General features: G+C 35.1%; 2 protein-coding genes, 2 non-coding genes and 1 pseudogene across 10 annotated transcripts in view; 1 reads left to right on the top strand and 4 right to left on the bottom strand.

The window, feature by feature from the left end:
• The first annotated feature begins 4,636 nt into the window (after positions 1-4,636).
• LOC135627457 (adenine phosphoribosyltransferase 4-like) lies at positions 4,637-13,011 on the top strand. 4 transcript variants are annotated; one of them, XM_065133574.1, is made up of 8 exons: positions 4,639-5,129; positions 5,235-5,345; positions 5,994-6,086; positions 8,783-8,932; positions 10,483-10,541; positions 11,694-11,762; positions 11,897-11,933; positions 12,762-13,011. In XM_065133574.1, the coding sequence occupies exons 1-6, from the start codon at positions 5,042-5,044 to the stop codon at positions 11,748-11,750; spliced, it is 558 nt and encodes a 185-aa protein (XP_064989646.1). In that variant the 5' UTR covers positions 4,639-5,041; the 3' UTR covers positions 11,751-11,762; positions 11,897-11,933; positions 12,762-13,011. The 4 variants fall into 4 exon arrangements, with proteins under 4 accessions (XP_064989654.1, XP_064989646.1, XP_064989640.1 ...); XM_065133568.1 differs by lacking the exon at positions 11,897-11,933 and having other exon boundaries at positions 4,644-4,810; positions 4,939-5,129; XM_065133565.1 differs by lacking the exon at positions 11,897-11,933 and having other exon boundaries at positions 4,644-5,129.
• Positions 13,012-13,709: 698 nt separating this feature from the next.
• On the bottom strand, positions 13,710-13,781 carry TRNAP-AGG (transfer RNA proline (anticodon AGG)). Its single transcript has one exon. It is a non-coding gene; the product is annotated as a tRNA-Pro (tRNA).
• A 159-nt stretch (positions 13,782-13,940) lies between these two features.
• TRNAP-AGG (transfer RNA proline (anticodon AGG)) lies at positions 13,941-14,012 on the bottom strand. The gene has a single exon. It is a non-coding gene; the product is annotated as a tRNA-Pro (tRNA).
• A 281-nt stretch (positions 14,013-14,293) lies between these two features.
• LOC103979620 (D-3-phosphoglycerate dehydrogenase 1, chloroplastic-like) lies at positions 14,294-16,135 on the bottom strand (annotated as a pseudogene).
• Positions 16,136-19,205: 3,070 nt separating this feature from the next.
• The window catches only part of LOC135627437 (serine/threonine-protein kinase PBL35-like), a 7,303-nt gene continuing 798 nt past the window's right edge, over positions 19,206-25,710 (bottom strand). Inside the window, exons 2-7 of one of the 4 annotated variants that reach the window (XM_065133543.1) lie at positions 22,643-22,962; positions 22,434-22,569; positions 21,372-21,505; positions 21,167-21,290; positions 19,694-20,044; positions 19,206-19,606 (exon numbers count right to left, since the gene is read on the bottom strand). In XM_065133543.1, coding sequence (XP_064989615.1) covers positions 19,590-19,606; positions 19,694-20,044; positions 21,167-21,290; positions 21,372-21,505; positions 22,434-22,569; positions 22,643-22,962 — 1,082 coding nt within the window. In that variant the 3' untranslated portion in view covers positions 19,206-19,589. Of the gene's footprint in view, positions 19,607-19,693; positions 20,045-20,425; positions 20,491-21,166; positions 21,291-21,371; positions 21,506-22,433; positions 22,570-22,642; positions 23,001-25,710 lie in introns of those variants that run through there. The other 3 variants (XM_065133555.1, XM_065133550.1, XM_065133560.1) reach the window with 3 other exon arrangements.

Below are 25,710 nucleotides of genomic sequence, written 5' to 3'. Positions count from 1 at the left end.
TCCTCATGGTGTTCATCGACTCCCCATCTCCATCTCTCTCTCTCTCTCTCTCTCTCGATTTCTGGTTGAGGATAAACAATGGGCGATAGATCTGAGTGCAGTACATGAAATTACCTGGGCAGACTTTAAAATGATGGTAGAAGAAACCATTAAATATAGTGCCAGCCGATGTGTTTCATGTTGCGAGTGCATGTGATGATGATGTTGATGATACGGGACTAACAGTAAGTGCAGCTGATGGAGCTTTTATCTCTTGCTTAGCTGAAACTTCAGTTAGCTTTCCCAATCATCCTCACTAGGTCAGGTGACGAGGTGGGGAAGACGAACGCCACCGCAAACTCTCTCGAGACTGCACACCGTCACGTGCATCATGCTCGTTCTTGTTTTCTGGTAGTTTGTGTTGTCGTCGGCTCTTCTCTCCAAAGAAGTCTCTTCTAACATCTACATATCTAATTTTCTTCTTTTCTACAACTCAAACTCTAAATAATATATGGTAATTAAATTAAAATTAATTCTTAATTTCTAAAGGGTTTTTTCTTAAACTATATTTCTTTACAAATATGAATGACGAAAAAATAATTCATCTAAAACAAGATGTCTATATATATATATATATATATATATATATATATATATATATATATATATATATATATATATATATATATATATATATATATATGTGTGTGTGTATGGAACAGTTCATTTGATTTTAATAAGCAACTAATTGATATGCTACTTGATTGTTATGTCATGATTGGATTTCATAGATTCTCACGTTAAGTAAAATTTGTTATCACATCCGATAATCGATGAGTAATCGTTTGTATATTTGTAATTGTTTGTTTGCTCTTTAAAATTTTTATTATTATTATTTTTTCTCTGTATTTGCTGAATTGCTTATAAAACTGTCTTCACGTCCACTGTTTACTTTCGAACTAATTAATTTATTTTTTATATATTTTATGAGACCTTAGTGATGTTATAATTATGCTGACTTTTTGTGGATGGATAAAGCAAGAGTATCTCTTAACTTAAATAATCTCAGCTAAACATGTGATATTAGCGCAAGAGTGCTTCACGATTTAGGTAATTCCAACGATAATTCTAATTAAGTTAGTGATATTGTAATTCGCTCGACACAGATTGTTAATACGCTACTTGATCCAAAAGAGAATCATTAATCTCATCACCTTAATACTAATAGGTATTTTTCTTTTGCCTTTTATGAGTTAAAAATCATACAAATAACTAATCTTTTGTTGCCTCTACCAGAAGTAGAACTCACGCTTTTATGAACAAAGCTCTTACACGTATACACACTCATCGGCCAAGACTTTTCTCTTATCAGTGACTAACTCTTCCCTCACTTGGGCTTATTGGGAACCACATCAACCACATTGCCATGGGCTTCAACCAATGCAACATTCCATGATTCATGTAGATACATTCCTATCTAGACAAATGCGAAAGGAATATTCGACTGAAGCTCACCATGTGGCAACTATATCATGGATAAATCTATACATAATATATTGGTTATAATATTTTTATTTATCAATGTCTTTTAGTTTTATTGATGCATGACACATATAATAAGTTTAACAATCTTATTTTAATTAACTTTTATAGTTATTTATACTTTCTAGTTTCTACATTTAGATTATGTGAAATCATAACAACAAAGCTGCTAAAAAATAAATTATTCATATAACCAGTTATTTCAACACACATGATTATATAGGTCTTTTGAGATATTATCTAGCACTATTTTCTTATCTTGTTCCATAGTATTATGTGGGCACTTATAAAGACTTTTGATCGTCTCGGATATTTTGTCGTATTACGTTCAAAACTTATAAAATATATCTTTGTATTTTACATTACCTGTAAAATATTTATTGAAATATTTTTTTCTCATTCTTTCGCCCGAGAAGTACATAAGGAGTCTCATATTTATCTTGATGATACCAAAAATAATAATACAATTTATAATGCTCCATTAATAGGTATACTACAGAAAAGTGACATAAAATAGCCATAGTTGCATTTTAGTTGATGTTATGATCCAAATATAAGGATATCAGATCACTGAGTTGGTTATAAGTTTGACTATTTGGATAGTAAGACAGAAAGATGAAATCCCATCCTCACTCACTCACTCATTACTTACAACAGTAACGATGATGATGATGTTTCTTTCGTCAAGATTCACATCTAAATCGGTCGTAAGAGTGGTGGGCCCTCTAAAGTGTCCCGGTGTCGACTTTTCATACGTCCTTGCGATCTCAAACAGCCTACCGCCTGCTCCATCAATAGTCAACCATCCACCTGCACCCATCAAACGGCGCCTGCTGCCGCCACATGCAGCAGTTAAAAGGGGTCATTAGTGTGGCTTCATGCAGCGCAATCAGAGGCCGCCATGGTGCGAGGCGACGACCTCGTCCTCCTCCATGGCCCCCAAAAGATCTCTGGGATCTTTCGTGAAGTAATGGGAGCTCGAAACCAGAAGCTGCCGGCGATGTTGACAACCATAACCCACCAAGAAAGCGCGAGATCTCGCGCATCTCCTTCTGGCGACTGCGAGTCTGCACGCCACCACCACCACCGTCACCAACCAGCGGCCGATTCCGGGACAAAAACTCTCGATCATGGCCCGTACGATGCGGATCGTAGGGCCCCGACGCCCCTGCTCACCCTTTGTCTTCTTCGCCGATGGCGTGGACCTGTGTCAGCCACTGATTCACGTAGTAAGCCTGCAACAATTACATGGTGGTGTTGGATGGGGATGGTCAATTGATGAAATTGAGCTTAATTGGATTAATGTGGGTTCAAGGTAAATAGATTTCATATAATTGCATGATATGTATGCTTATGCACTATGTTTAATATGTATGATAAGATATGGAAGTCTATCATGTTATTTATTGTGTACTTTTTAATATGTTTCCTTAGGTATGTTGGTTGATCTATGAGATCTGTCTTTTATCAGATTTCAATGATTGCCTCAAGGATTTGAGGACTTGAGACATGGTAAAATCTATGATACATAGGCTTTGATAGATGCTAAGATGGTAGAGGAGATGGAGTGAAGGGAGAAAAGTAGGCCAAGGAGAGTGTGGTGGGCGTAGTGGTGCATAATATTAACAATGAAATGGGTGGCAATACTAGCCTTTGAGGTTCAGATTGTGGTGGTGGTGGTGGTGGTGGTGGTGATGGTGATGGTGGGGTTCAGTGCTATTGACATTTGCATCATACAATTAAAATTATGTCGGTACTTTGTAAAACACTAGAGAAACATGAGGACGTAATTGAGAGATTATCAATAAATCATCAAGATTTATTATCACAAATACAAGAAATCCTCTCTCAGAATTATATATATATATATATATATATATATATATATATATATATATTCAAAAATAATAATAACTTAGCTTACATTAACACTTTGGATGTTCAAAAACTATTTGAGGAAGGTAAGAAATAATATTCAAGTTCTCATAGGTGTTTTGCTTGTTTCCTTAGACATGTTTATTAGTTTATGAGATCATGTTTCATGGATGTATGGGAAGATCTTTTGCTAGATCTTGTGTTAAGGATCTTAGGGCTTGACATGTAGTAGAACATGTGATACATATGTCATGATTGATGTTAAGGTGGTGAAGATGATGGCAGGTATAGGTGGTGGTGTATATTACATATGTTGCATTATATGATCAAAGTTCAGCTGCCTTGCTAAACATATAAGCAGAATCAACATCAAAATAGGAATATTATCCAAAATGAGATAGAAGAAACACTCTCCTCTGTCCTTCTTGGAAAGTGTTTATCTTATAATTATCATTATTATTTGAAGTATCCATTTGTTGATATGATGAATTCCCTACTGTAAAAATTTCAAAAAAAGAAATTTAACTTCTCTCATTATTATTTATTTTAATCATCTTCTCCGTGAGCCAAAAATTAAAATTCTTTAGACCTAATAAAAATCTAATAATAAATATCAGGGGCTGATTATAGATTATTCCTTATAATTAGCTACCTTTGGTATTTCAGTCCTTACACTTTAAAAAATTATATTTAGGATACTTATATATTAAAACTTTTAAATATAATTAAAAAAATATATAATTTTATATAATTAAAAATTAAAAAATAAAGGATTAATATACTTATAAGGATCTCAATGTAATTTTTAAAAATATAAAAAATAATATACTAAAAATAATGAATTATAAAAGATAATTTATAATTAGTCCAAATATTAACCAAGATCTCAATTTAAGAAATGACTCATCATCAATTCCTATTTAGTTCATCATAATCACCCCCTTCACTGCCATGACTCCCGAGATGTCATGACATGACCTCTAAAACAAATATTTCTTTTTATTTTCTATTTATTGACAATATAGTCAACCTAAATAGCACTGTCCTGTTCTCGACACAGACTGACACAGACACTTATTTCTTTTACCCATACGTGATACGCGATTACCCCTCCCACTCTGGTTTCCACCGTGAGCCACAGCGGTAGCAGCACAACGCTACAGCAGGGCCCACCCAAAAAATCGCGGGGATCCTCTCACTCGGTCGTGCCCGCGTTGGCCCAAATCCTCTGAATCCCAAAAAGCCGATTCGCATCTCCTCCCACTTCATTCTTTTGCTTTCTTTTCCGCTCCATCCCTCTTCGATCTCTCCCAAGTCCCGAAGAAGAAGCAGAGACGAGTTCGGGAACTGCATAAAGGTCGAAGGAGAGAGAGAGGGAGACGACAGAGTTGGGTGCGACAGCGGTCAGTGGGCGGTATAACTCCTGTCTCTCCGCATTCGTAATTATTGCCGAAAACAACCTCAAAGCTGCGACGGCAGCAGTCAGTGGACGACAGTGGCAGCAGTAACCCCTCCCACGTTCCTATTTATTGCCTACTACAGCCTCGAGGCCCGGTATCGGCAGCAGCTGCACTCGCGCGGGTGGAGATCGAAGGTGGGAAAACAAAGGTAGGCCGAGGAAGGAGGAGGGGAGAAAGAGGTCATCATGGTGGAGGAGGAGAACGGAGGAGTAGACCCGCGGTTGCAGGCCATCAAGGCTGCCATCCGTGTGGTTCCCCACTTCCCCAAGCCAGGTTCTTCTTCTTGCTTTTCTTTGCTTCTGTCTTTTCTCTGTTTGGTTTCGGTTTCGTGTGTTCTGTTTTCCCCTTTTGGCCAATGCTTGTGGTTGATCGAAGCAGGGATCATGTTCAATGATATCACGACCTTGCTGCTGCGGCCCAAGGTGTTCAAGGATGCCGTGGAGATCTTCGTTGATCGCTACAGGGACATGAACATCTCCGCAGTTGCTGGTATGTAATTAGTGTGTTCTGTTTCTCCCTATACCTTTTTGCTTGTTTTGGTTAAATGATCTGGTTTCTGGATTTCGGAGTCGATAGAATCTTTTAATAGCTACGTTTGGTAGATTTGCTGTAGAATTCTTGATTCATTTACGAACAAATGTTATAATTTTGCTTTGGTTGGAATGACATTTTTTGTTTGGATAATGCTTGCAAACTGGTGAGGTAAAACCTTGTTTCCTAACCGCTGAGCACACCTAGAGACTGCATGTTGTGGATGCAATCTGGCCAGTGCTTGTACTGACTAGCTATACTGCCATGAGAGATGTGGAGTTTGAAGTTCATGTTGGGAGTTCGAACCAGGTATATATATATATATATATACCTGAGTTTGAAGCTCAAATTCCTTAAAATCAAAGTAAGATTTGAAAGTGAGATCGAGATAGATTGAGTGAGTTTGGGAAGTTAGAGTGATGGAATTTTAAATAATTTCTTCATCCAATATATCATGAAATGTTAATTCTATACATTTTTTGGTATTTTTAGCTGAATGTTACTTTCTTCAATCTTGCATGTCTGATTAAGATTTGTGGATATGATTTTTTTTCTTTTGTTGGTAATAGTTTTGACCAAAATTATTAAGTCATTCTCTTTTATTAGGAGTTGAAGCTAGAGGATTCATATTTGGCACACCACTTGCTTTAGCGCTTGGCGCAAAGTTTGTACCATTGCGTAAACCCAAGAAGTTGCCAGGTACTTGTTGTTACTCTGCTCTCTTTCTCTGCATGATCTGACTTAACCATCTCACTTGTGAATTAACTGCTTCTGGTGGATCTTATTTTACATGAAAGGGCAGTTTTCACAGCTAAAGAGTACCTCTTATTGTTACAATATCCATGATTTCCTACATTCTTCACAGTGAACAAGATTCCATTTTGGATATCCTATCCCTATGAATTGTCGCGACTTTGACTTCAAGTCATGAATAATTTGTCGAATAACATTATGAGCAGGATTTTGGACTATATTAGTTTTTATCAAACAGTTGGCAGGATATGCCCACTTAAGATTCTATCTTTTTTTAATAGAAATTTTAGCATACTGAATTTTTTTTTTTTAACATACTGACTTGCATCTGAGCTGTCAATCTAGCAATCTAGCCATTCAGGCAAAAAATACTTCAGGTTGAGGAAGAAATGCAACTGAGAGTATGGAAGTGAACTACATGGGACTTAGCACAAATCCCCAACCAACAGAATGGAGCATATGATCTATTGTATTAATTATGAATAAACCTAGTTTAATTTGCTTCAAAATTTTAATTGCAACAAGTCACAGGTCCCTAATTCATTTGCAAAAAAATCATTTTCATTAATTAAGCTATATATATACACACACACATAAAAGAATTGGGTTTAAGATAATAGAAAGAAGAATTAGATTAAGCATTCTAGAAAGATGATAACTGTTCCGAGGCACCAACAAGCCTAGTTGATAGTCCAATACTTCATGTGGTGAGTGAGGAAAAATGATTAGTCTTATGGTAATCTTATCTGCACATCTTTTCATCACAAATAGGTAATCACCATGTTAGATTACGTATACTTGAAAGATGATGATAATTTAATCATAAAAATTAGATAATAGTCAAATAATTTGCGTAATAACTGATGATTAAGTCACTAATCCTGAAATCATCTATTCACTTTTGTCATCAGTAGTAGGTGAACATCTATTAAAAGAAAATATGCTGAAAGTGTCAATTATAGGTTTAATTTCTTAAATTCTAGATATCTCAAAGTTTTTAAGATTATCTAATAAATGGATGCATAGTTTAATTGTTAGTTACATGCATAGTTTGCAAGATTTTTATCGTGATTGAGGGCGATAGGATCAATGAGTTTTGTCAAAATTAACATCATCCAACAATATAAGTTTAAATTTAACCTGTTTTACAAGATCATAAAGGTAACAAAACACAAGAAAAAATATAATCTGAAATTTAAAAAGTAGGAAGTGTCATTTGTTAAAAGATTATTTTAATTTCTTATTTATATAACATCTAACGTTTTAACAAAAACCATAAATGTAAATTGTTAATGGAATGTGAAACAAAAGATTGCAACTCTAAAATAATAAATCTAATTTGTTGAAATATAATTACGATATCATTATTAGTAAATAAATATTAACAATACCACACAAATTTATAGGTAGTAAACGATTGTTATATATTAATTGTTCGAGCCTGTTGCTCTCTTCTTTCACTTGAAGGGAACTTGGTCTCTCAATGAAGATTAGTTCCCACAATAAAGGCATCCTTTGCACTAAGGAAGAAGGTATTGTCCAAGAGAACCATCAAAGGAAAAAAGAGGAAGAAAATATAGAGAGAGAAGGCAGAAGAGGAGAATAAAGAAAGAGAAGAGATAGAAACTTTAGCAATAATATTATTGATATCTTATGTTGGGTTTGCTTTAAGGGCTCGTGATACCTTTGTTTATAGACTCTTAATCTACCCTCTCGTATTTCTAGGTAGGATTAAATAGAGGTTTATAATCATAGAAGTTGGATGTTTAAAAGTTAATCTTGTATTTTTCTCAAATTCCCTATTGTAGGATTTTCGAATTCTTATCATATAAGATTAACTAGATAAATATTTAGCAGCTAAATATTTACTGAAAATTTTTGACATCGATTTATTCTAAATCGGATTCTAGAAACTTTCTAGACAATAATATTTATACTAGGTAGGACTTGAACACCACTACCAAAGAGCTCAACCCTCTTGAGAGTAAAATTAACCCTATGTTAGTTTTAACTAAAGTTTGGTTTCATTTGTTTCCTTCTAACTCAATTTGGATTTTAAATGTTTCCCATTTAGGAAGAAGGTCATCCTGCATTTTCAATTTAATCGGGATTGGGCCTCGTTGCCATATCATGTAGGTTCTGATTGCCATTAAATCAGTAGCATAACTATGTAGTGTGATGATAAGGATCATCATGTCATCGGAAGGCATTTGCCCAGATGATGGATGCTGATTAGACATTGGGATTCATTGGTGTATAGGACCAACAAAAAAATCATTGGTGTATGGGATTCATTTGGCCCATCTTATGTGGAGTCTTCTGGCCTGTGAAAGGTTAACCTTTGAGCTAAATAAATGAAATAGATTGAATTTTGCATGGTAACACAAAAAGACTGACAACTATTTCATCTACAACATTGAAGTTAACCATGAGAACTATTATGGCCTTGATGCTTCTCATGATATGTCTTTTTATATATTTATTTATGTTTTTTCTATATTAATATATTATCTATAATCTATTGGCATCTTCTTATCTAAAAGACTATGCATCAAAAGAGTAACATGTTATATTCATCATGTGCATTTTCACTACCGCAGATCATTAACCGTCTCTAATTTCTTTTTCATGAGAATGTGCAGGTGAGGTTATTTCAGAATCATATGTGTTGGAATATGGCACTGACTCTTTGGAAATGCACCTTGGTTCTGTTAACCGAGGGGAGCGTGTAATTGTCATTGATGATTTGGTTGCTACTGGGGGGACTCTATGTGCTGCAATAAAACTTCTAGGTATTGTTTCTTTAGAACCTTGTACACACAATGTGTCAAATTACTTGTGCATATCACTTGAATGCATTTAAAAAATTACAGGAAAAAACATAATTTACCTTATTGATTAAATTTTATTTGTGGCTTCCTTACCGTTTTCACCACCAAATCGCTGGTATGAATCCAATTCTCCTACTGATATTCCATAGGTATTAATTTCATTGTAGTTTACTAAGGTTGGTGGATAAATCAGTTCTTGTTGTATGTAAGCTCTATCAATTTTGACAAGATTTTTCTTGGTTGAACTTTGAATTTCTTCACGATGGTCCTATCATCAAAATTTTCCTCTAGGTATATGTTCTTAAAGCATGTTGGTAATTGTAGTCACTGAAGTTTGAGTCAACTACCAAAGCAACACTCAGAAACTTGTTTTTGTGCTTTACGGCACCACATGGTGAGAGTTTTACAGCTATTAGAGCTTTGATGGTTACAGGATTTTATGTGCTAATTTTAGTGCAAAAGTGAATATTGTAGCAAATTAAGAAACTTCATCCCATCCTGTACAACTTAAGGAAGTTCTTCATTCCTCTTTTTCTAGTCTGAGACACCCTTATTTTCTATATGTTCATGTTTAATATTTTGACAACATGTCTTGTGTCTAATAATGGAAATTGCTGCATATTCTGTCACATAGGATTGGCAAACTGAACTAGTGACCAAGTGAATTTAACTATAGCCACCAAATCCTGTGGCAGGAACTTCAATGTGCTTGCAGAATTTTGTAATTCTTTTGGTTTTAAGGATGACATAGCAATAAGAACTGTTGTATTCTCATTCTTCAGTGCAAAAGACATGAATTTAATGTTAAATAGAAAATTTTAGAGTTATTAAAGAAATAAGAGGAACGTAGGAAATAAAAAACATCCCAACTAGATAATTATGGTAAAATTTTCTTATAAGACATGCAAACCAAGTGCTAAAGTGCTCACTAGGTTGATGTGGCTCCTGTGCCTTTGCTATAGGATATTTAATGACAAAAGTAGTTGTTACGTGTGCACAACTTCAATAATAGACTCGATAGTCAAGGTGATTAGGACCATATCTTCTTGCAAATTTATAAATTTTTTTGTTATTTCTCTTCTTCATAATGACAACTTCAAGTCTTTCGTTTTTTTGACAACTTCAAGTTAAATATAATAATTGGCTTCTCAAAGTTTTTCTGCTTTATACAGGATATGTTTATTTTTGAAAATAATTACTTTGTGGTGGATCTCTGAAGAGTTCGACTGTACTGTGAAAGTCATGGATACTGGAGAAAAATTAGGGTCGTTGGAGATGGAATAGTAGGAAAGAAGTTGGAGTCAATCTTTTTATCAAGGATAAGGATTAAGTTATTGTGTGAAGCAAAAATGTTATTATTGATGTTTATTGTTTGCTGCAAATGGTTCTTTTCCTGTGGAACTTTTCTCAGGTTAACTGTTATGCACGTGGTTGTCAATGTCTTTCCTTTCACAACTCACTGGTATAGACTAATCACATTCTTATGTGCTTGTAACAATTTGCATTTCTAGAACGTGTTGGAGCTGATGTGATTGAATGCGCATGTCTGATTGGGTTACCAAAATTTAAGGTACACTCTCCATATGATATGTTGCATGTTACTCTGGATCCTTCTTTCTATGCAAGTCATTAAGAGGTAAACTAGGAAGTAAACCTAAGATTGTATATTTATTTTGGTTGTTCTCAGTTCTTGTTTCCAATTTACATATATTATTGGTGAAATTTGTGAGTTTTACTCCTGTGCCTAACTTGGTTCCTGGAACTTAATGTATTAAAATTATTATAAAGTTGAACCATCTAAATGTGATAATCATTTGATCTTATTTACTAAAATTAACTCAAGAAATAACCATTTTGCCAAATATTAGTGTCAGGGAAAGTATGCTTCTTGAAATTGTTAAGTGATTTACTCATTTTCTTATGGTTTGTACAGTTATCTAATCCCAGTAAACATGGTCTAATCTTGATGTTCTGCTTTCTGTTCATTACAGAGACTGTTCTATTCACGTTCAACCCTTTAGAAAAAAAATAATTTTAATCTAGATTTTGGGTTTGTCAATCTGGACCATCTAGGGTTGCATACTATTGGTAGCTTCTCTCATTATCAATGTCTTTTCCATCAGACAGGCTCGGTCATGGGAAACAAATAAATATGAATGATTCTAATGTAATAATTTTGTCTTTAAACTGTCAACTAGACAATAAACCTATAAAGCTGGTTTCAGTTTCCTAGTCAAGGAAATTTGGTAAAACAAAACCTAAAACAATTTTACTTATTGGTTTTAATTTTGTGCATGCAAACATTGAGAACATTTTATTATTTTCTAGGTTTGAACTAGTGCCTAAAACAAGGAACAACTGCCAAGTTCTGGTATAAAGAAGTAAATAACAAGCTCTTGTAGACACAAAGAAAGCAAAAGGCCAATGAAATATGGCACTGTCTGTCACCTTTGACTTTATGCTTTAAATGTTGTGCTTCTAGTATTGCCACATTTTACTTGGTGCTCATTGGGCAAAGAAGATTGCCTGTTGTAGAAATGTTGGTTCATCTATCCACTTTGATCATTTCACATGGATATATTAGTTTTTTTTTTCTTAATAAAGCAAAAGAGGGATTGCATCATCTTCATAATATTCTTGCTGTAGGAAATTTTTCTGGGACTAATTTTTCTAGTTTCTTATATGTTTGAGTTGCTTTCTTAACTATTCCACTTACTTTAAGGGTGGTTGCTGGCTACATGGTAAACCGGTGTATGTAGTTGTTGATTGCCGACAATAAAATGCCATCCAGGTTTGCTACATTTTCTATGTTGGCCTTTGATTATACCTTCACTTTTATCTGAAGTTTCAATTAATATGGATGTTTTTATGTCTATCAACATTCTATCTAGTATCTACTATTATTTGATTTTTTTGCCATTATAGATTTCAAGACAGAGGGCATGCGGGCCTTGGTTCAATGGTTAGGCTGTTTCTTTACAAATTGGAGATCAATGTTTGTGATGGAAATAGCATCTTTAAATACTATATATAGAGTTAAGGCCGCCTTTATCGACCCACCCTGTATCTTCTATTAGGAAGAGCCTCGTGCATTGGGTTTGCCCCCTTTCGATTGTAAAAGATAGCCCAGACATGCTCACAAGCCTGTATTTGGTTGATATTTAAACATCTGATTGTTTAAGTTGATTAACTCTGTCCTCTTAGTCTTTAAACTAGACAGGAACTTCCAACAAATTTGATATTAACCAACATCACCAATCATATTGATTCATATCTATGATCAGCTGGATATAGAGATATATGTGCAAAAACACAAAAATATGGTAATTTAGATGGATTCTGTCCTGTCTTATGGAATATTCTGCAAGCATCAATACTTGTAAATCATGGACATATATAAGTTTCTGTCAATATCTGCATACGAGTCCTGATACTCAGTCACTGATTGACATTTTAGGTCATGATTGAGGTAGAGTTGTTTATACTTGGATGTTTTGTGAATATCAATCCTTATAAAATTTATCCTTCTCACTGGGCAAAATTTTTTTGGCATAATGATGTAGGCAATGATTCAAGAAGGTTTTAAAACATTGCACGATACTTTGTTCAAAATTTAAGAAACTAACATAGGAAAATTATGTTATGTGATCTCATATCCGCCTACGCATTCTAGCATTCAGGGAAGCGAACTTTTCCTGTATCATCGCCGATATACCGATTTCTTTGTTTTTCTTCACTTTGTATCTGTTTAAATTTTTCTAATATTTTTTTTCTGTTTGTGTTGTTTCAGGAAGATGTCAGTCGGGAGACATTTACATACAAGCTTGTAATCCAAGGCTGCAAGGGAGATAAAATCATTACTGGCAAGCAGCCGAGGTTTGATGAAGCATGGTAAGACTAGTTGTAGGTCGCTTTCTAGATTCAGTAGTCGGATTCTCTGTGAACACTGTAGAGTTCAGTTAAAGAAATGAGATTGAATACGGGCATGTTCCGTTTCAATTGCTACCGTCTTTTTCAGTCAAAGAAATTGGATTTACATACACCTGCACACATGGATCATTAAAATTTTGAAATAAACATACATACGACGACGATACCACATGCAAAAAATCTCTTGAATAACCAGCTTATATTCAGTTGGGTCGAGGAAAAGTTCTTGTCGAGTGAATTATTTACTGGGTCTAATGTCCTTGCTGATAGATTTGTATCAGAACTGTGCCATTACATGAACTGAGATTTGAGTTGAAGTTATGACACTAAGGTGCTTCATTGCATTTAGAGATGCTTATTCTGAATAAATGGCTTTGAATTAAGACCAGAAAATTATCGGCTTTTCCCGTGATTTTGGATTGCTTCAATTGTAAATCTTGACAGAGTATTTAAGCAGTAAATGTTATGTAGCATATACGGATCTCTGAAACTTCATATCTGGAATCAGAAATTGAGTTTGCTTGTAACTCATCAGTAAAAGTATGTAGAACAGGAGGAATCAAGTTCTATGAACCAACCCCCACACCAAGAGTGAGAAGGAACAGACGCCGTATGCCTCGAGAACCTCAAATGTCATCGACATCGCCACATCCCAACCTCCTCTCGTCTCTGCCATTCTCCTTTAAGCATATGATAGCATTCCATTCCAAAGAAATTATTTTAATTATTACATGAAAAGCAGGAATGGTGATGAAATGAAATATAATGTGTTTTTGTTCTAAAAAATTTAAAACAAATATGAATAAATGGGGCATTCCGAGAATTGAACTCGGGACCTCTCGCACCCTAAGCGAGAATCATACCACTAGACCAAATGCCCGCTTGTGATCGATTCTTTTAAGCATATAATTGATTCTTTAAACATATGATCGCATTCCATTGCAAAGAAATTATTTTAATTATTACATGAAAAGCAGGAAGAGTGATGAAATGAAATATAATTTTTGTTCTAAAAAATTTAAAACAAATATTTATAAATGGGGCATTCCGAGAATTGAACTCGGGACCTCTCGCACCCTAAGCGAGAATCATACCACTAGACCAAATGCCCGGTAGTTGATTGAAGTCTATAATAAGATTTATATATTTCTAAAACTGACTACATTTCATATTCCGCAGATCTATGGTTGTGAATACGATATTTTTCGGGGCACTCAATTAAATGGATAATATGTGAGTCGAACATATTTGTATAAACCTGAAATATAATCTTTATCTAATTTTCGAGTTCTGATTGGCACTGTAGGAAAAAACAAAAAAGCTAGAAATCTCAGCACCAAAAGCCAAAAGCTATAAACAGACAATGTTTGTCTGGCACAATAACAGATCGAGTAAGCAGCCACAAAGTAACCCCTCTTAAAGATTCTTGAAAACCATTTACAGAATGCAATCAATTCTCGCAACTCAATAGACTACATTTAGACATTGTTATCATGTTTTTCGATACCGGAGTACAAGCATTTGTAGAGCACAAAACAATGTTGTAAAGCGTACAATAAAAAAAGAGTATGTTTCACAAGAAAATAGGCTAATGTCTCTAGCAATAATTCAAATTTTGCATCGAGAAACTCGAATTATCAGTGAGTATTCTTTTGGTGCCAGCTGAGACAAAAGTTAAGAGTGGTTCTAAAGTTGCAGGTGGGCAAACTCTTCAATGATGAGTACATCATCACCAATCTTCTTAAGAGTCTCTCTGTTTGGTTCCGCGTCAACTCCGATAACCATGACTGCGTGCTGTCGAGGAGCAATCCTCCCAACAGTCGCAGAGCTCACAGTCATGTTTTGCTCGGCCAAGTTGCTCCCAGTGGCTCCAATCATCCCTGGACGATCAACCTGTCTGCACGGAATCAAGCTCCCTTCAAAGCTTACAACCACCCGAAATGATCCGACCTTTGTTAGATGGTAAGTGTCATCCTTTACCCTCCCTCCCACTCTTATTTCTCCAATTTCTGGCATGGAAATTGGAAATTAAGACTCCACTTTGGCAACGTCAACTTGCACGAACTCCAGATGGTCCGCAGGGGAACCATCCAAGATGATTCTCTTCTGTCATTCGGGGACCTCTTTGTTTTGCTCTGAAATCAGCATATATAAGATTCACAAAAGCACTGGAAATCGGCTCTATCTGACCCTTGGTGATCATAGCATTCATCAACCTTGTATCAAGATTGTCAGGAACTCTAGCAGATGCATATGCCACCCTCAGTGATTTCACACCACTGCCTCATGGCATGAGTTGAACAGCTAGCTGACCAAGTTTTTCTGCCAGCACAACATATCGTGCAAGCTCTATAAGTACCTATACACGAATATATCACGGATCTTAAAAAAAACTACACAAAGGAAAGGGACCACAAGCTAGTACAGTTGTTAAATATGGTTTATGGTTCACATCATAGGAATATTGTAGAGCTGTAGAATATTCCAGAATGGAACTATTTTCTAAAGGACATTTTGTTCAAGTGAATCCAACTGCCTAATGATCAGAAGATCACGAGGATTGATGCACAACATAAAATCAAACCAAGCAATAACAAAAGAAAAAAATGAACGATTAGTCATTCTTAACTTTCAGATGTTATGGCAGCAATTTCCTCTAAAGCATGACTATGAATGACTATTGACATCTTATATGCTTCTCGGGAACAATCCAATGGGTGCGGTCAAACCAAATGATCTATGTTGCCACTTATCCTGGCATGTCGAGAAGGAAAATAAGTGAAAAATTTTATATTAGCTGACGAAGATGAAATCATCAATTAAAAAAAAGGATAAGTGGAGAAATGATGTTACTCGAGGTCTATAACAGCTAAACCAGGGTTTTTGGCTTTGCATCATCATGGCTAGTGCCACCAAAATGGCACAAGAAAGCACCATATCTTGTGGTTGTATTGCCAGCAACTGAATCCAAAAATAAAAGAAAAAATAATAAAAACTGACAATCCAGCAGCAAAAAATTGTAGAACGTACTCGGTATGCAACCACCACCTCCCAGGAATCTTTTCTCTCCCCCAGCCACCTCTCCAATGTCGAGAAGTGGCAGCATGGTCTCAATGAAGCACCGGTAGACATGCTGGCATCATCAATGAGGAAACATGGAATGTGTAGTGGTGCATCATTCATTCCCCCACTCCCTATGCCCTCAGATGATCCCAATCCAACTCGACCATCCATGTCAGAATTGGTCAAACTATGCTAAGATATGAAAGCTGAAGTTGGAAACCATAATGCCTTTGAGGAAGCAAGTTGAATCGAAGGCTTTATATCATGACTCGAGCCTGATGAGTTAACTAGCCTATCAACTTCGTTTAGTCTAAACCTAGCCTGATGGGCTCCACGCCGTGACGAGTCCTCTGACTCCGTCTACGGATAACCCTTTTCTATTCAAGCCCCCTCACCATGCCCAAATGCTAGGTCGGCTCTGATACCAAATATCATGACCCGAGCCTGATGGGCTAACTAGCCTATCAACTTCGTTTGGCCTAAACCACTGACCAAAATGCTTAAGCTGAAGTTGATAGTAATACACTCATCAGACCCTTATAAGTCAATCTTAATCCTGCCCACTTTCGATGTGGGACTAATCAAGGGTGTTACACTTTAAATTAAAGAGAAGCCAAAAGCGCCATGATCCTCGATCAATCTTGGTTATGTAAGGAGAAGTTATTTCGATCAGTGTACTTTAGAGTGGTATTTGTAGTGGAAAAGGAGGAATTTCCAAGTCACCTACTGCGTCATATGTTCCTCGACATTTCGGTGAACACGTAATCTGCTGAAAAACTGGTTCTTTTTCCGCTCTTCTCTCCGAACGAATTGGACAAAGCGATCAGTTCATAACCGCCGTTAGCGCCTTTCTCTTAAACTTCTGATTGGAGCAACGAAACGATCTAGTGCTTAAAGAAAGTGCCTTACCAAATCGGAACCCCACGTTCGCGGCTCACGATCGAAGAACTCTGAAACCCTTGATTAAACCCCCCCTTATCAGCATTTGAAGACGGCAGCTTGAGAAGCTCTTACAAGAAAGGAAATCGAAGTCTTCTCTTGTGATCAAGATATCGGAAGCCCCTTCGCCATCTCTCCTCCGCTTGGGGTGCATCGATCCTTTCAAGATTTCTAGACTTCTTTCCTACACTCAAAAGCGTAGTCCTTTAAAACTTCTTTCAGCCAATTCTACTACTATTCTATACATCTTTATTGGCTTACATCCTCCAATTGATGCTATTTAGAAAATGGAACCCTATTAGTTGACCATAACATAAAAATTTCTAACATAAAAATGGAATCAGTGGCATTTAAAATTGAGAAATCCACCCAATAAGACCCCCTCCCTTTATTCGAAATATATATATAAAAAAATGGGAACAAAATAGATGAATAGGCAAAAAAAAGTGAATGGAAAGGAAAAAAATAAACATGAATTCAACTCTCACCTTAAAAAGGGTAGGGTAGGGATTCCCTTCTTGATGTTTTCATTTTTCAGTTTTCGAAGGCGTTTTTTTTTTATTTAGAGTCTTTTTCTTATTATTCACAACTTCTTTATTATTCAAAACCTCTTAAAAATTTAATAAAATAATGTTTTATTATTTACAATCCTTGTAATTCTATTTTTATTCTTCTCTTTTTTTTTTCTTTTCCATATCTCTTGCTTGTGCATAGTACTACTATCGACTCTCTCCACCACCGTCCGCGTGTTTTACTATACATATTTTTTCTAGGTTAATATATATAATTGACATAAAAAATGATGATGTCTTCTAAACTATTATAGAATGTGTATAACATTAAAAATATTAAATCATTATAAAAAATGTCAAGAACTATTTTTCTCATCTCCTCGATCTTTAATTCGTTCAATTTTATTATTTTATTTCATTTTTTCATTTTATATCACCTCCGTTAATTAAGAGGAGGAGAAAAAGAAGAAAAAAAGAAAAGAAAAGAGGGCCGTAGATAAGGAGTGAAAAGATTTTATTGAAATTAGGTTATAAATTAGGGATATATATGTCCATTTAAAAAGAGGTAACTTAGGAATATTAAAAATGGTTAAGATAGAGTTGTACATGAAAAAAAGATTACAAATAATAATCTTCTTTTCCAATTTAGTGTCTATATTCTTTTAATGTCCTAAATGCCCTTGAACGAAAGCGATCACAGTAATACAAAAGTGATAGGATCAAAAGTGATGGGACTGTACAAAGGGATGGAGATGGCAACAACCAGGGCAAAAATAACAAGGTCGAAATGATAAAGTTAAAGTAATATGACGAAAGTAGAAAGATCTCATAGAAGGAAAGAAGATGATCATGATGAGACGATAGTGATAATATCTATATTGTGGGACCTTATAGAGGGGTGGAGGTGGTGATAACTATTATAGGCAAAAGTAGTAAGATCGAAGTGATAATATGAAAGTAATACGATGAAAGTAGAAAGATCTTGTGAAGGGGAAGGAGACGACCATGATAACCATGATAAAACAAAAGTGATAATATCTATGTAGTGTGATTGATAGCCAAGTAATGACAAGAGGCATTTAGAATATTAGAGAAAAATGATATCACCAAATGGGAAAAGAAAAAAATGAGAGCATCATCCATACAAAAAAAGATGAGCCTTTTTTAGGAAATTATCCTTTAAACTCTTTAGAAAGATTAAATAAGGGTTTATGAATTTGATGTAATAACTATGAATGTTGGGCTGTAAACCACATATAAAAACCTAAATTGAATATTATCTTTTATAAAATTACTACCTTAATATTTTAGAATAGATTAAAACACCAAAAGGGAGTGATAAATTTATTAACCGCCATTGCATATTTAAATCCTAACCAATTTGAGAGTAACAAATTATAGTATAACTAAGTCTGTATGATGATGGTTTCACAAGCTCTCATACATCTCTGTCTTGAAATATGAATCATTAGTTGCGTGGATCTTATTCAATGGGAAGATTTGATTGAAACACACTAATTCCACATTGCAATCACCAATCTTGGCTATGATTAGCCCAATCAAGCTCTCATACATCTCTCTCTTTCTTTTCAGCCAATTGTTTTCTTTAATCTCTGCCATTATCTCATTGGTAACATCTCATCAAACAACAAAACAGCATTGCATTTATATTGAGAGTTACAAGATGTTGAACCTCAATTAGTAGTCTATGCATTGATCTACCAGAGTAACTTTATGTCATCACTCAATGTAAACTAGATCAAACATCACCTCACCTTTGCGACAAGACAATGATAAACCAGATGAGCATCACTTTCATCCACAAAACATAGAATCAAACTCAAGCAGATCCAAGTAATGTCAAACATAGGACCATGAACACATAGCAACAGTGATAAAGCTTGAACCTTCCTAATTTACAGAGCCATCTGATAGTTTACATACATGTTTCTTCCAGCAAATGAATGTGAACCATTCCACCGTGTGCACTTCATCTGCTGCGGCTTGTCAAGTAATCATCTAGAAACATTCATGGTCAATCTTGTAAACATGAGTTAGTAATTAATATCTAAGTTTTCAGGTAGACTCGGTGCTCGGTTCCCACAAACATTATTTGGTTGAAGAAATGCAATCAGAAGATATTCTGCCTTCAAATGGTACAGTGAAAACAATCATCAACGATGATGCTTACCTGTGTCCAACAAAAATTTGTTAGTTGCCTTGTTTGGAAGACAGGAAGAGAAACTATATTAACCATCTTTGTACTTATTTTGCTTACCTCGTGATGTACGAGAGCGAACATACAATGCAGCCATGTCTTTGAGGTCTTGAAGTGGCATGAGATCCTTAACAACTTCATCCATAGAAGGGCGAGATTTGGAATCCCTGCTGAGACAGTAGTAAGCTAACTTAGCAATCTTCTGCACTCCTTTAATTGAGTAGTTGAACTCCAATCGAGGATCTACAATCTGGTAAAGCCTTTGCTTATCTCCTAAAATATATGTCTTGGCCCATGCCACTAGATTTTGCTCCCCACTAGGCCGATTCTTGTCCATGGATCTTCGACCAGTTAAAATCTCAAGCAACACAACACCAAAACTGTAGACATCACTCTTTGACGTTAAGTGCCCTGTGTTCCATTTAGATGACATTCACTTTAATCATACTTCTTCCACTCAACAAATGCAAAAGAGTAAAAGACTATTAAACTATCAACTTGCACATTATCAAGTAAAATATGCTAAAAAATCATTTGGTTGAGTAACACTTCCAGGAATGCATTCCATCAGCACCAGGGTATCTCAAAACATGGTAATTAAACTTTATAATCTATTCACTGTTTTGACAGCCAAACACTACTATAACTATAATCTGTAAAACATAGATAGTTTACATTTCTTTAGTTGCTCATACATTTATCAAACTTAATAAATATCAATAATATTTTTCCATTAACATTACCTCAGCTACTAATTTCAGTAATGATCAAAGTAACACAGCTCAGATACACATATTGGTTTCATTTCTAACATGGAGAAGCTTTCTTTTTCATAGTGGCATTGCTCCCTGAATGACCTTAAGTATGACAAACCAGAATTTAGTAAGAAAGGATTCTCAATCCCCAAGATGTATATGAAATGGTTATAGAGCAGATGAGAAGACAGATTTTGGTTTAAGCAGCCGTCATAAAGTCAGCTGTGCATTGGAAGTGTCATCACTAGACTCCATTAATCATGCAGTATCAAATTAAAACTATTTACTTTTCTATTATCATACATATACAATAAATTATTTCAATATCATAAGTTTCTAGTGGAATTTGTATATATGTATACATGTATGTGTGTGTGTATATGTATACGTATATGAATATTATGTATATATATATATATGTGTGTGTGTGTATGTATATATGTATGTATATGTATATATATGTATATGTATATGTGTATATATAAGTATATATATATATTATATTATATTATATATATAAAGAAAATATTAAGAAACAATTTTTTATGTTATAAGTTTCTAAATCTTGTTATTCTTTTGATAATCATAATGATCCATTGCCAAAACATGTGGATGTTCCTCAACATCCTGGCTATTCATTAAGCCTAGATGCATATGAATAATTGCGTCTTCATATGCATTATTCAGATTGAGATAGAAATTTACATAGAAATCCTTATAATTATGTATCAAGCTTCTTAATCACCATACTGCAGAGACTATATATTCCATAGCATACCTGTCATCACATATTCTGGTGCGGCATAACCATATGTACCAACAACACGGGTGGAAACGTGTGTCTTATCTCCCTGAGGCCCAGCTTTTGCAAGCCCAAAATCTGACAGCTTGGCATTGTACTCCTGCAATTAAAAGATCAAGATAAGAAATATCAAGTTGCTTACAAACAATTAACATATCAAAATTATATACAAAGGATTTACCGAATCTAGAAGAATGTTGGACGTCTTAAAATCCCTATAAATAACTGGATCAGCACCTCCGTGGAGGAATGCCAGTCCTTTGGCAGCCCCAAGTGCAATTTTCATCCTGCTGGACCAGGGTAAAGGAAGAGCCCCTGCTAGTCAGAAACAGTATAAAAATAAGGGCTACACAATTTTCGATGACTATGTGCAAATATTTCTTAATGAAATGAGTAATAACAGAAATACAAGAACAAATAATAGATTAGTACATGTCATTTAAGATATATAGATGGAAAAACAGTGAAAAAAAGGGAGATCTATTAATAGGTATTTATGTTTCTCCAAGGGTTGCAAATGTGCAGTCAAAGGCAAGACACAACAAACTAGCACAAATAGAAGGAATACAAGGCCAATGCCACAGGAGATGTAAGGGCTGTCAGTCCCAGTGATCGAAAATATAACTACCCCTTCAAACAACTGCAGAGTGCAAAAGCTTGTGAAATGAATGTCTAACTTGCACAGACAGTATAAATACAAAACCAACAAGAGGCAAATAATGAGATGTTCAATGTTGTTCTTATACAGAAGAACTTTGTTGATGAACCATGCCATGAACTTCAGGAAAAATGTAATTGTAAGGAGGAACAAAATGGAAGATGAGCATTTTTTAGAGACTAGATTGATTCTGTGTCCTAAAGACCAACTATAAAGCTTTGAGACAATCTATAGACATTAAATAGTATAGAAAGGAATAAAATGGACGGTTCTGCAGCTAGAAAAGTTGGTTAAATATAATTCTTCCACTTCAAATTATTTTGAGACTAGGAAAAATCATTGTAATGTTATCCTGTTAAGCTTATTTTTTGTTCTTTAGGTCATTTTTGGATAAGGCTTAAGTCAAGCAAACTTAGAATTCCATAGAAAAATAACAAACCACATGGACTACAATAATGAATGTGAATTAGCCAATATTTCTTGTATTCTGATCCTTTCGAAGGTTTTTTATTTTCTTTACTAAATAGCACCAAATTTTGTTACTATGGAGAAATTCAGCAAATTATGGTAATATTATGTACTCACTTCGGAAAAGATGGTTTTCAAGACTTCCTCGGGACATAAATTCATAGACAAGAAGCCTTTGGTCATCTTCAATGCAGTACCCTATGAGCTTAACAAGGTTCGGATGATGCAACTGCCCCAGAAAGTTAATCTCAGCCTGCATCAGATATTTGACCATTCAGCAACAGCTTTTCTAGTTTATTGTATACTCTGGAAAAGAATGTACTTACAACCCATTCCCTGTGACCTTGGAGAGCATCGGGCTTCAGACTCTTGACAGCAACAGTGAGACCTGTACCTGGTTTTGCAGGAGCTGTGCCATTCTCCTCTATCCATCCCTTGAAAACATAACCAAATCCACCTTCCCCCAGAATACTATCAGGCCGGAAGTTTCCAGTAGCAGATTTCAGCTCCTGGAAAGCAAACTGAAGTAACTGAAGAGATGTTTTGTCCTTGGATGTTGGATCTAGAGTACTTTCCATTGAGAAAGTAGATTCATGAGAAGCAGCAAGTTCACGGTTGCTAGCATTTAGATATCTGGTCTCAGTTGCTGCATTCGAGAACAACACAATACATTGGAATTTTCTGCTGAAATACATGGTTCATGTTACAAGCACAGATTACAAGATACTGAAATGACAATCATCTCAATCAAAAGCTTTAAAGTAGTAAGAAAGTTCAAACCAATAAAACAATGTTGTGCATGCCACTAAAGGAGCACTGCAGAGATATGTAATCCAAATAGTATTAAGATTTATTCTGCAAGTCAACACAGAAAGATCAAAATACTAAACTAGTCCAAATTATTGATCAAGTCCGAGGAAAATCTAAGAACAGCAATGAAACTCATCTTTTTATTTTGCTTGTGCCAATTTATTTTGTCATGTTCATGCTAACTTTATTTACATTTTGATATTGCTATTGAAATGACTACTACCAATGCCCTCTTTTGTTTTTCTATGTCCAATTGCCTTTTCATATTTGTTTATATGCTCTACTACTGCATTTGGAATTCCTTTTCTTCCAGTACTTCGTTTGTCTATCTCAAAGTATATTGGTTGTCAACACAATTTTCCCTTTAACTTCAGTTAATCCCTTTTTAACCTATTTCTCACCCCCTCTCTGTTTTCTTTTGTGCCAAAATTAGCTTCCTCCTGGACCACACAGTTAACCACTGTAAACAAACCAACCAACAGGTAGAAGAAGTGTCAATTAACTAGATCAATCAATTAGGATTTGGTTTGGGAAATATCAAACTGATTATTATGATCAGTTTGTAAAATAGACATGATTTAGTTTCCAAACCATGAACACCCCCAACTATGTGACAAGATCACAAAGGCAGTCACAACTTGCAAAATATAAATTCATGTAATAAACCAAAAGAAACACCAATGAAGAGATATGACCAAACAATTCAACCAGTAAAGGTTCATAATATAAATATTAATTAACAATGCAAGGTAGACCTAGTAAAATGTCTTAACAATAATGGAAAAGATATACTAGCTTTAAAATATTGGAGTTAATCCACACTACCTCACTCATGATGTCATGACTTCTAGGGGTTGGATAAAGAAACCTGCAAAGAAATTTTCTTTAATACAAGTGTCAAGGAGGAATGGGATATAATAGGGTTCACGAAGTGGCACCACTAAAGTAACAATGCCTAAATGTTTAACAAAGTTTTATTGTCATGACTATGGCTGCCATGCCAGGTGATTCTTCTAATGGAAACATGGGGCATAAATGAGATTATAGAGAGGACAGAAGACCATGTTTCTCCCACTCTTTCTATTGTCCCTGTATGCCATAAGCCATAATCCTGTGGTTTGTGCTCAATTGCTCATTCTATTAAGCCTATACGAGACATTTGGACATTGTACTAACTAAATCCAATATAATTGTTGCATTTGAACCTTGTGCCTCCCTCTCTTTCTCATTGTTTGCTATGATATTATGTTTTTACTTGTATCATTGACAATAATTAGGGTTTTCCGGCTCAACCATTAAGGATAGTGCGGTTTCAGATTATTAGACTCTAACTCAGATCACTGAGGGTCTGAGGGTCAATATCACGAGTATGATGACTGGCCAAGTACACTCATTTTATTCTTTTATATTTCTAAGTTGTATGGATTTGTCTTGAGTTACTGTTATAATCTTATTATCATAGAAGATCATGCACTACGACCATTTCCAAAATGTTTGTTTACATCTTTATTTGAGATCTTATGCTATTTGTTTGGCTCTTGAAGTAAATGACACTACTTGATGGTTGTTTGGGCTTGTATTGTAATTTCAAATGCGGAAGAACATTAACTAAAGCTGCCCAATAAAAAGACGGTGAAAGATTATAGCCTACTAGATTTGTATTGACAGTCAAGTGGATCCAATTTGTAGTAGGTTGCAGATGATTCTGACACAGCATATTGATTGACTTGATAGATTCAGCTTATTGCAAGCTATGATTGCTAACACCAAATGATGGAGTCTTTCTTTGGAAATGCACGTGTACAACATAGATTTGTCAGTATATCTAGGCAAAGTTCAAGTACCAGGCTGGTCCATATTTTGGTACCAAAACATATAGCTAAATGTGGTTAAATACATTTCAATTAATTTTTTTCATCTTTTTTCAATGATATTGGATGGTACAGATTATGCCGTTGTATATTGTTAGTCTCATAAGCTACTGCAACTGATATTAGACCAAGATCTTAAAACCTTGCGTCTAGGAAGATGAGATTCCTAGATTAATTTTACAGTGCATATGACTACTGTAATGTCTTGTAAGTGTCAAGCATGAAAATCCAAAGTTGTGCAGCTGGCTAACCCATTAAAAGATATGATTCCTAGCTGAGAGCACAGTGACATTATTACACAACAAGTGATCTATGTGGCACTGTATTTCTTAGTACATTTCATAAATATGCATAGTCAAGGACCTTTTTTTAATCAAATCTACTTTTAACAAAATTGGAATATGAGGATAATTCGATCATGATTTCCTTCAAAAGTGAAAGACGACACCTAATTTTTCATTCTTTTACAAGAAATCAGAAAAAAACACTTACAAAAGCTGCACTCTAATAGTGTGGCTTATTTGCCTACTCTGCAAGCGCCTTCTCATATTTACCCTCAAAAGTAACAAAAGCCTACTGAAGAAGAAGAAGGCTTTCACTAATATTTTCAGAAGACAGAACACTTGAACCATTCCACTTCTATCTAGCAGAGACAGTAGCTCAAAAAATAGCAGGACACTAGAACCCGTTGGCGCATTTTAATTCCCAAAATA

The sequence above is a fragment of the Musa acuminata genome, chromosome BXJ1-3 (assembly GCF_036884655.1).
Source record: "Musa acuminata AAA Group cultivar baxijiao chromosome BXJ1-3, Cavendish_Baxijiao_AAA, whole genome shotgun sequence".
In the NCBI taxonomy this organism is placed as follows: Eukaryota; Viridiplantae; Streptophyta; class Magnoliopsida; order Zingiberales; family Musaceae; genus Musa; species Musa acuminata.
The sequence above is the reverse complement of the archived record's forward strand: the minus strand, read 5'-3'. Positions and strand labels throughout refer to the sequence as shown.

Bases quoted from the DNA above. Each gene is read 5' to 3' on its own strand.
- LOC135627457 (XM_065133574.1), top strand. From the start codon at position 5,042: ATGGTGGAGGAGGAGAACGGAGGAGTAGACCCGCGGTTGCAGGCCATC. The intron at 5,346-5,993 runs GTATGTAATTAG...CTCTTTTATTAG, and splicing joins GAACATCTCCGCAGTTGCTG to GAGTTGAAGCTAGAGGATTC. The intron at 6,087-8,782 runs GTACTTGTTGTT...GAGAATGTGCAG, and splicing joins TAAACCCAAGAAGTTGCCAG to GTGAGGTTATTTCAGAATCA.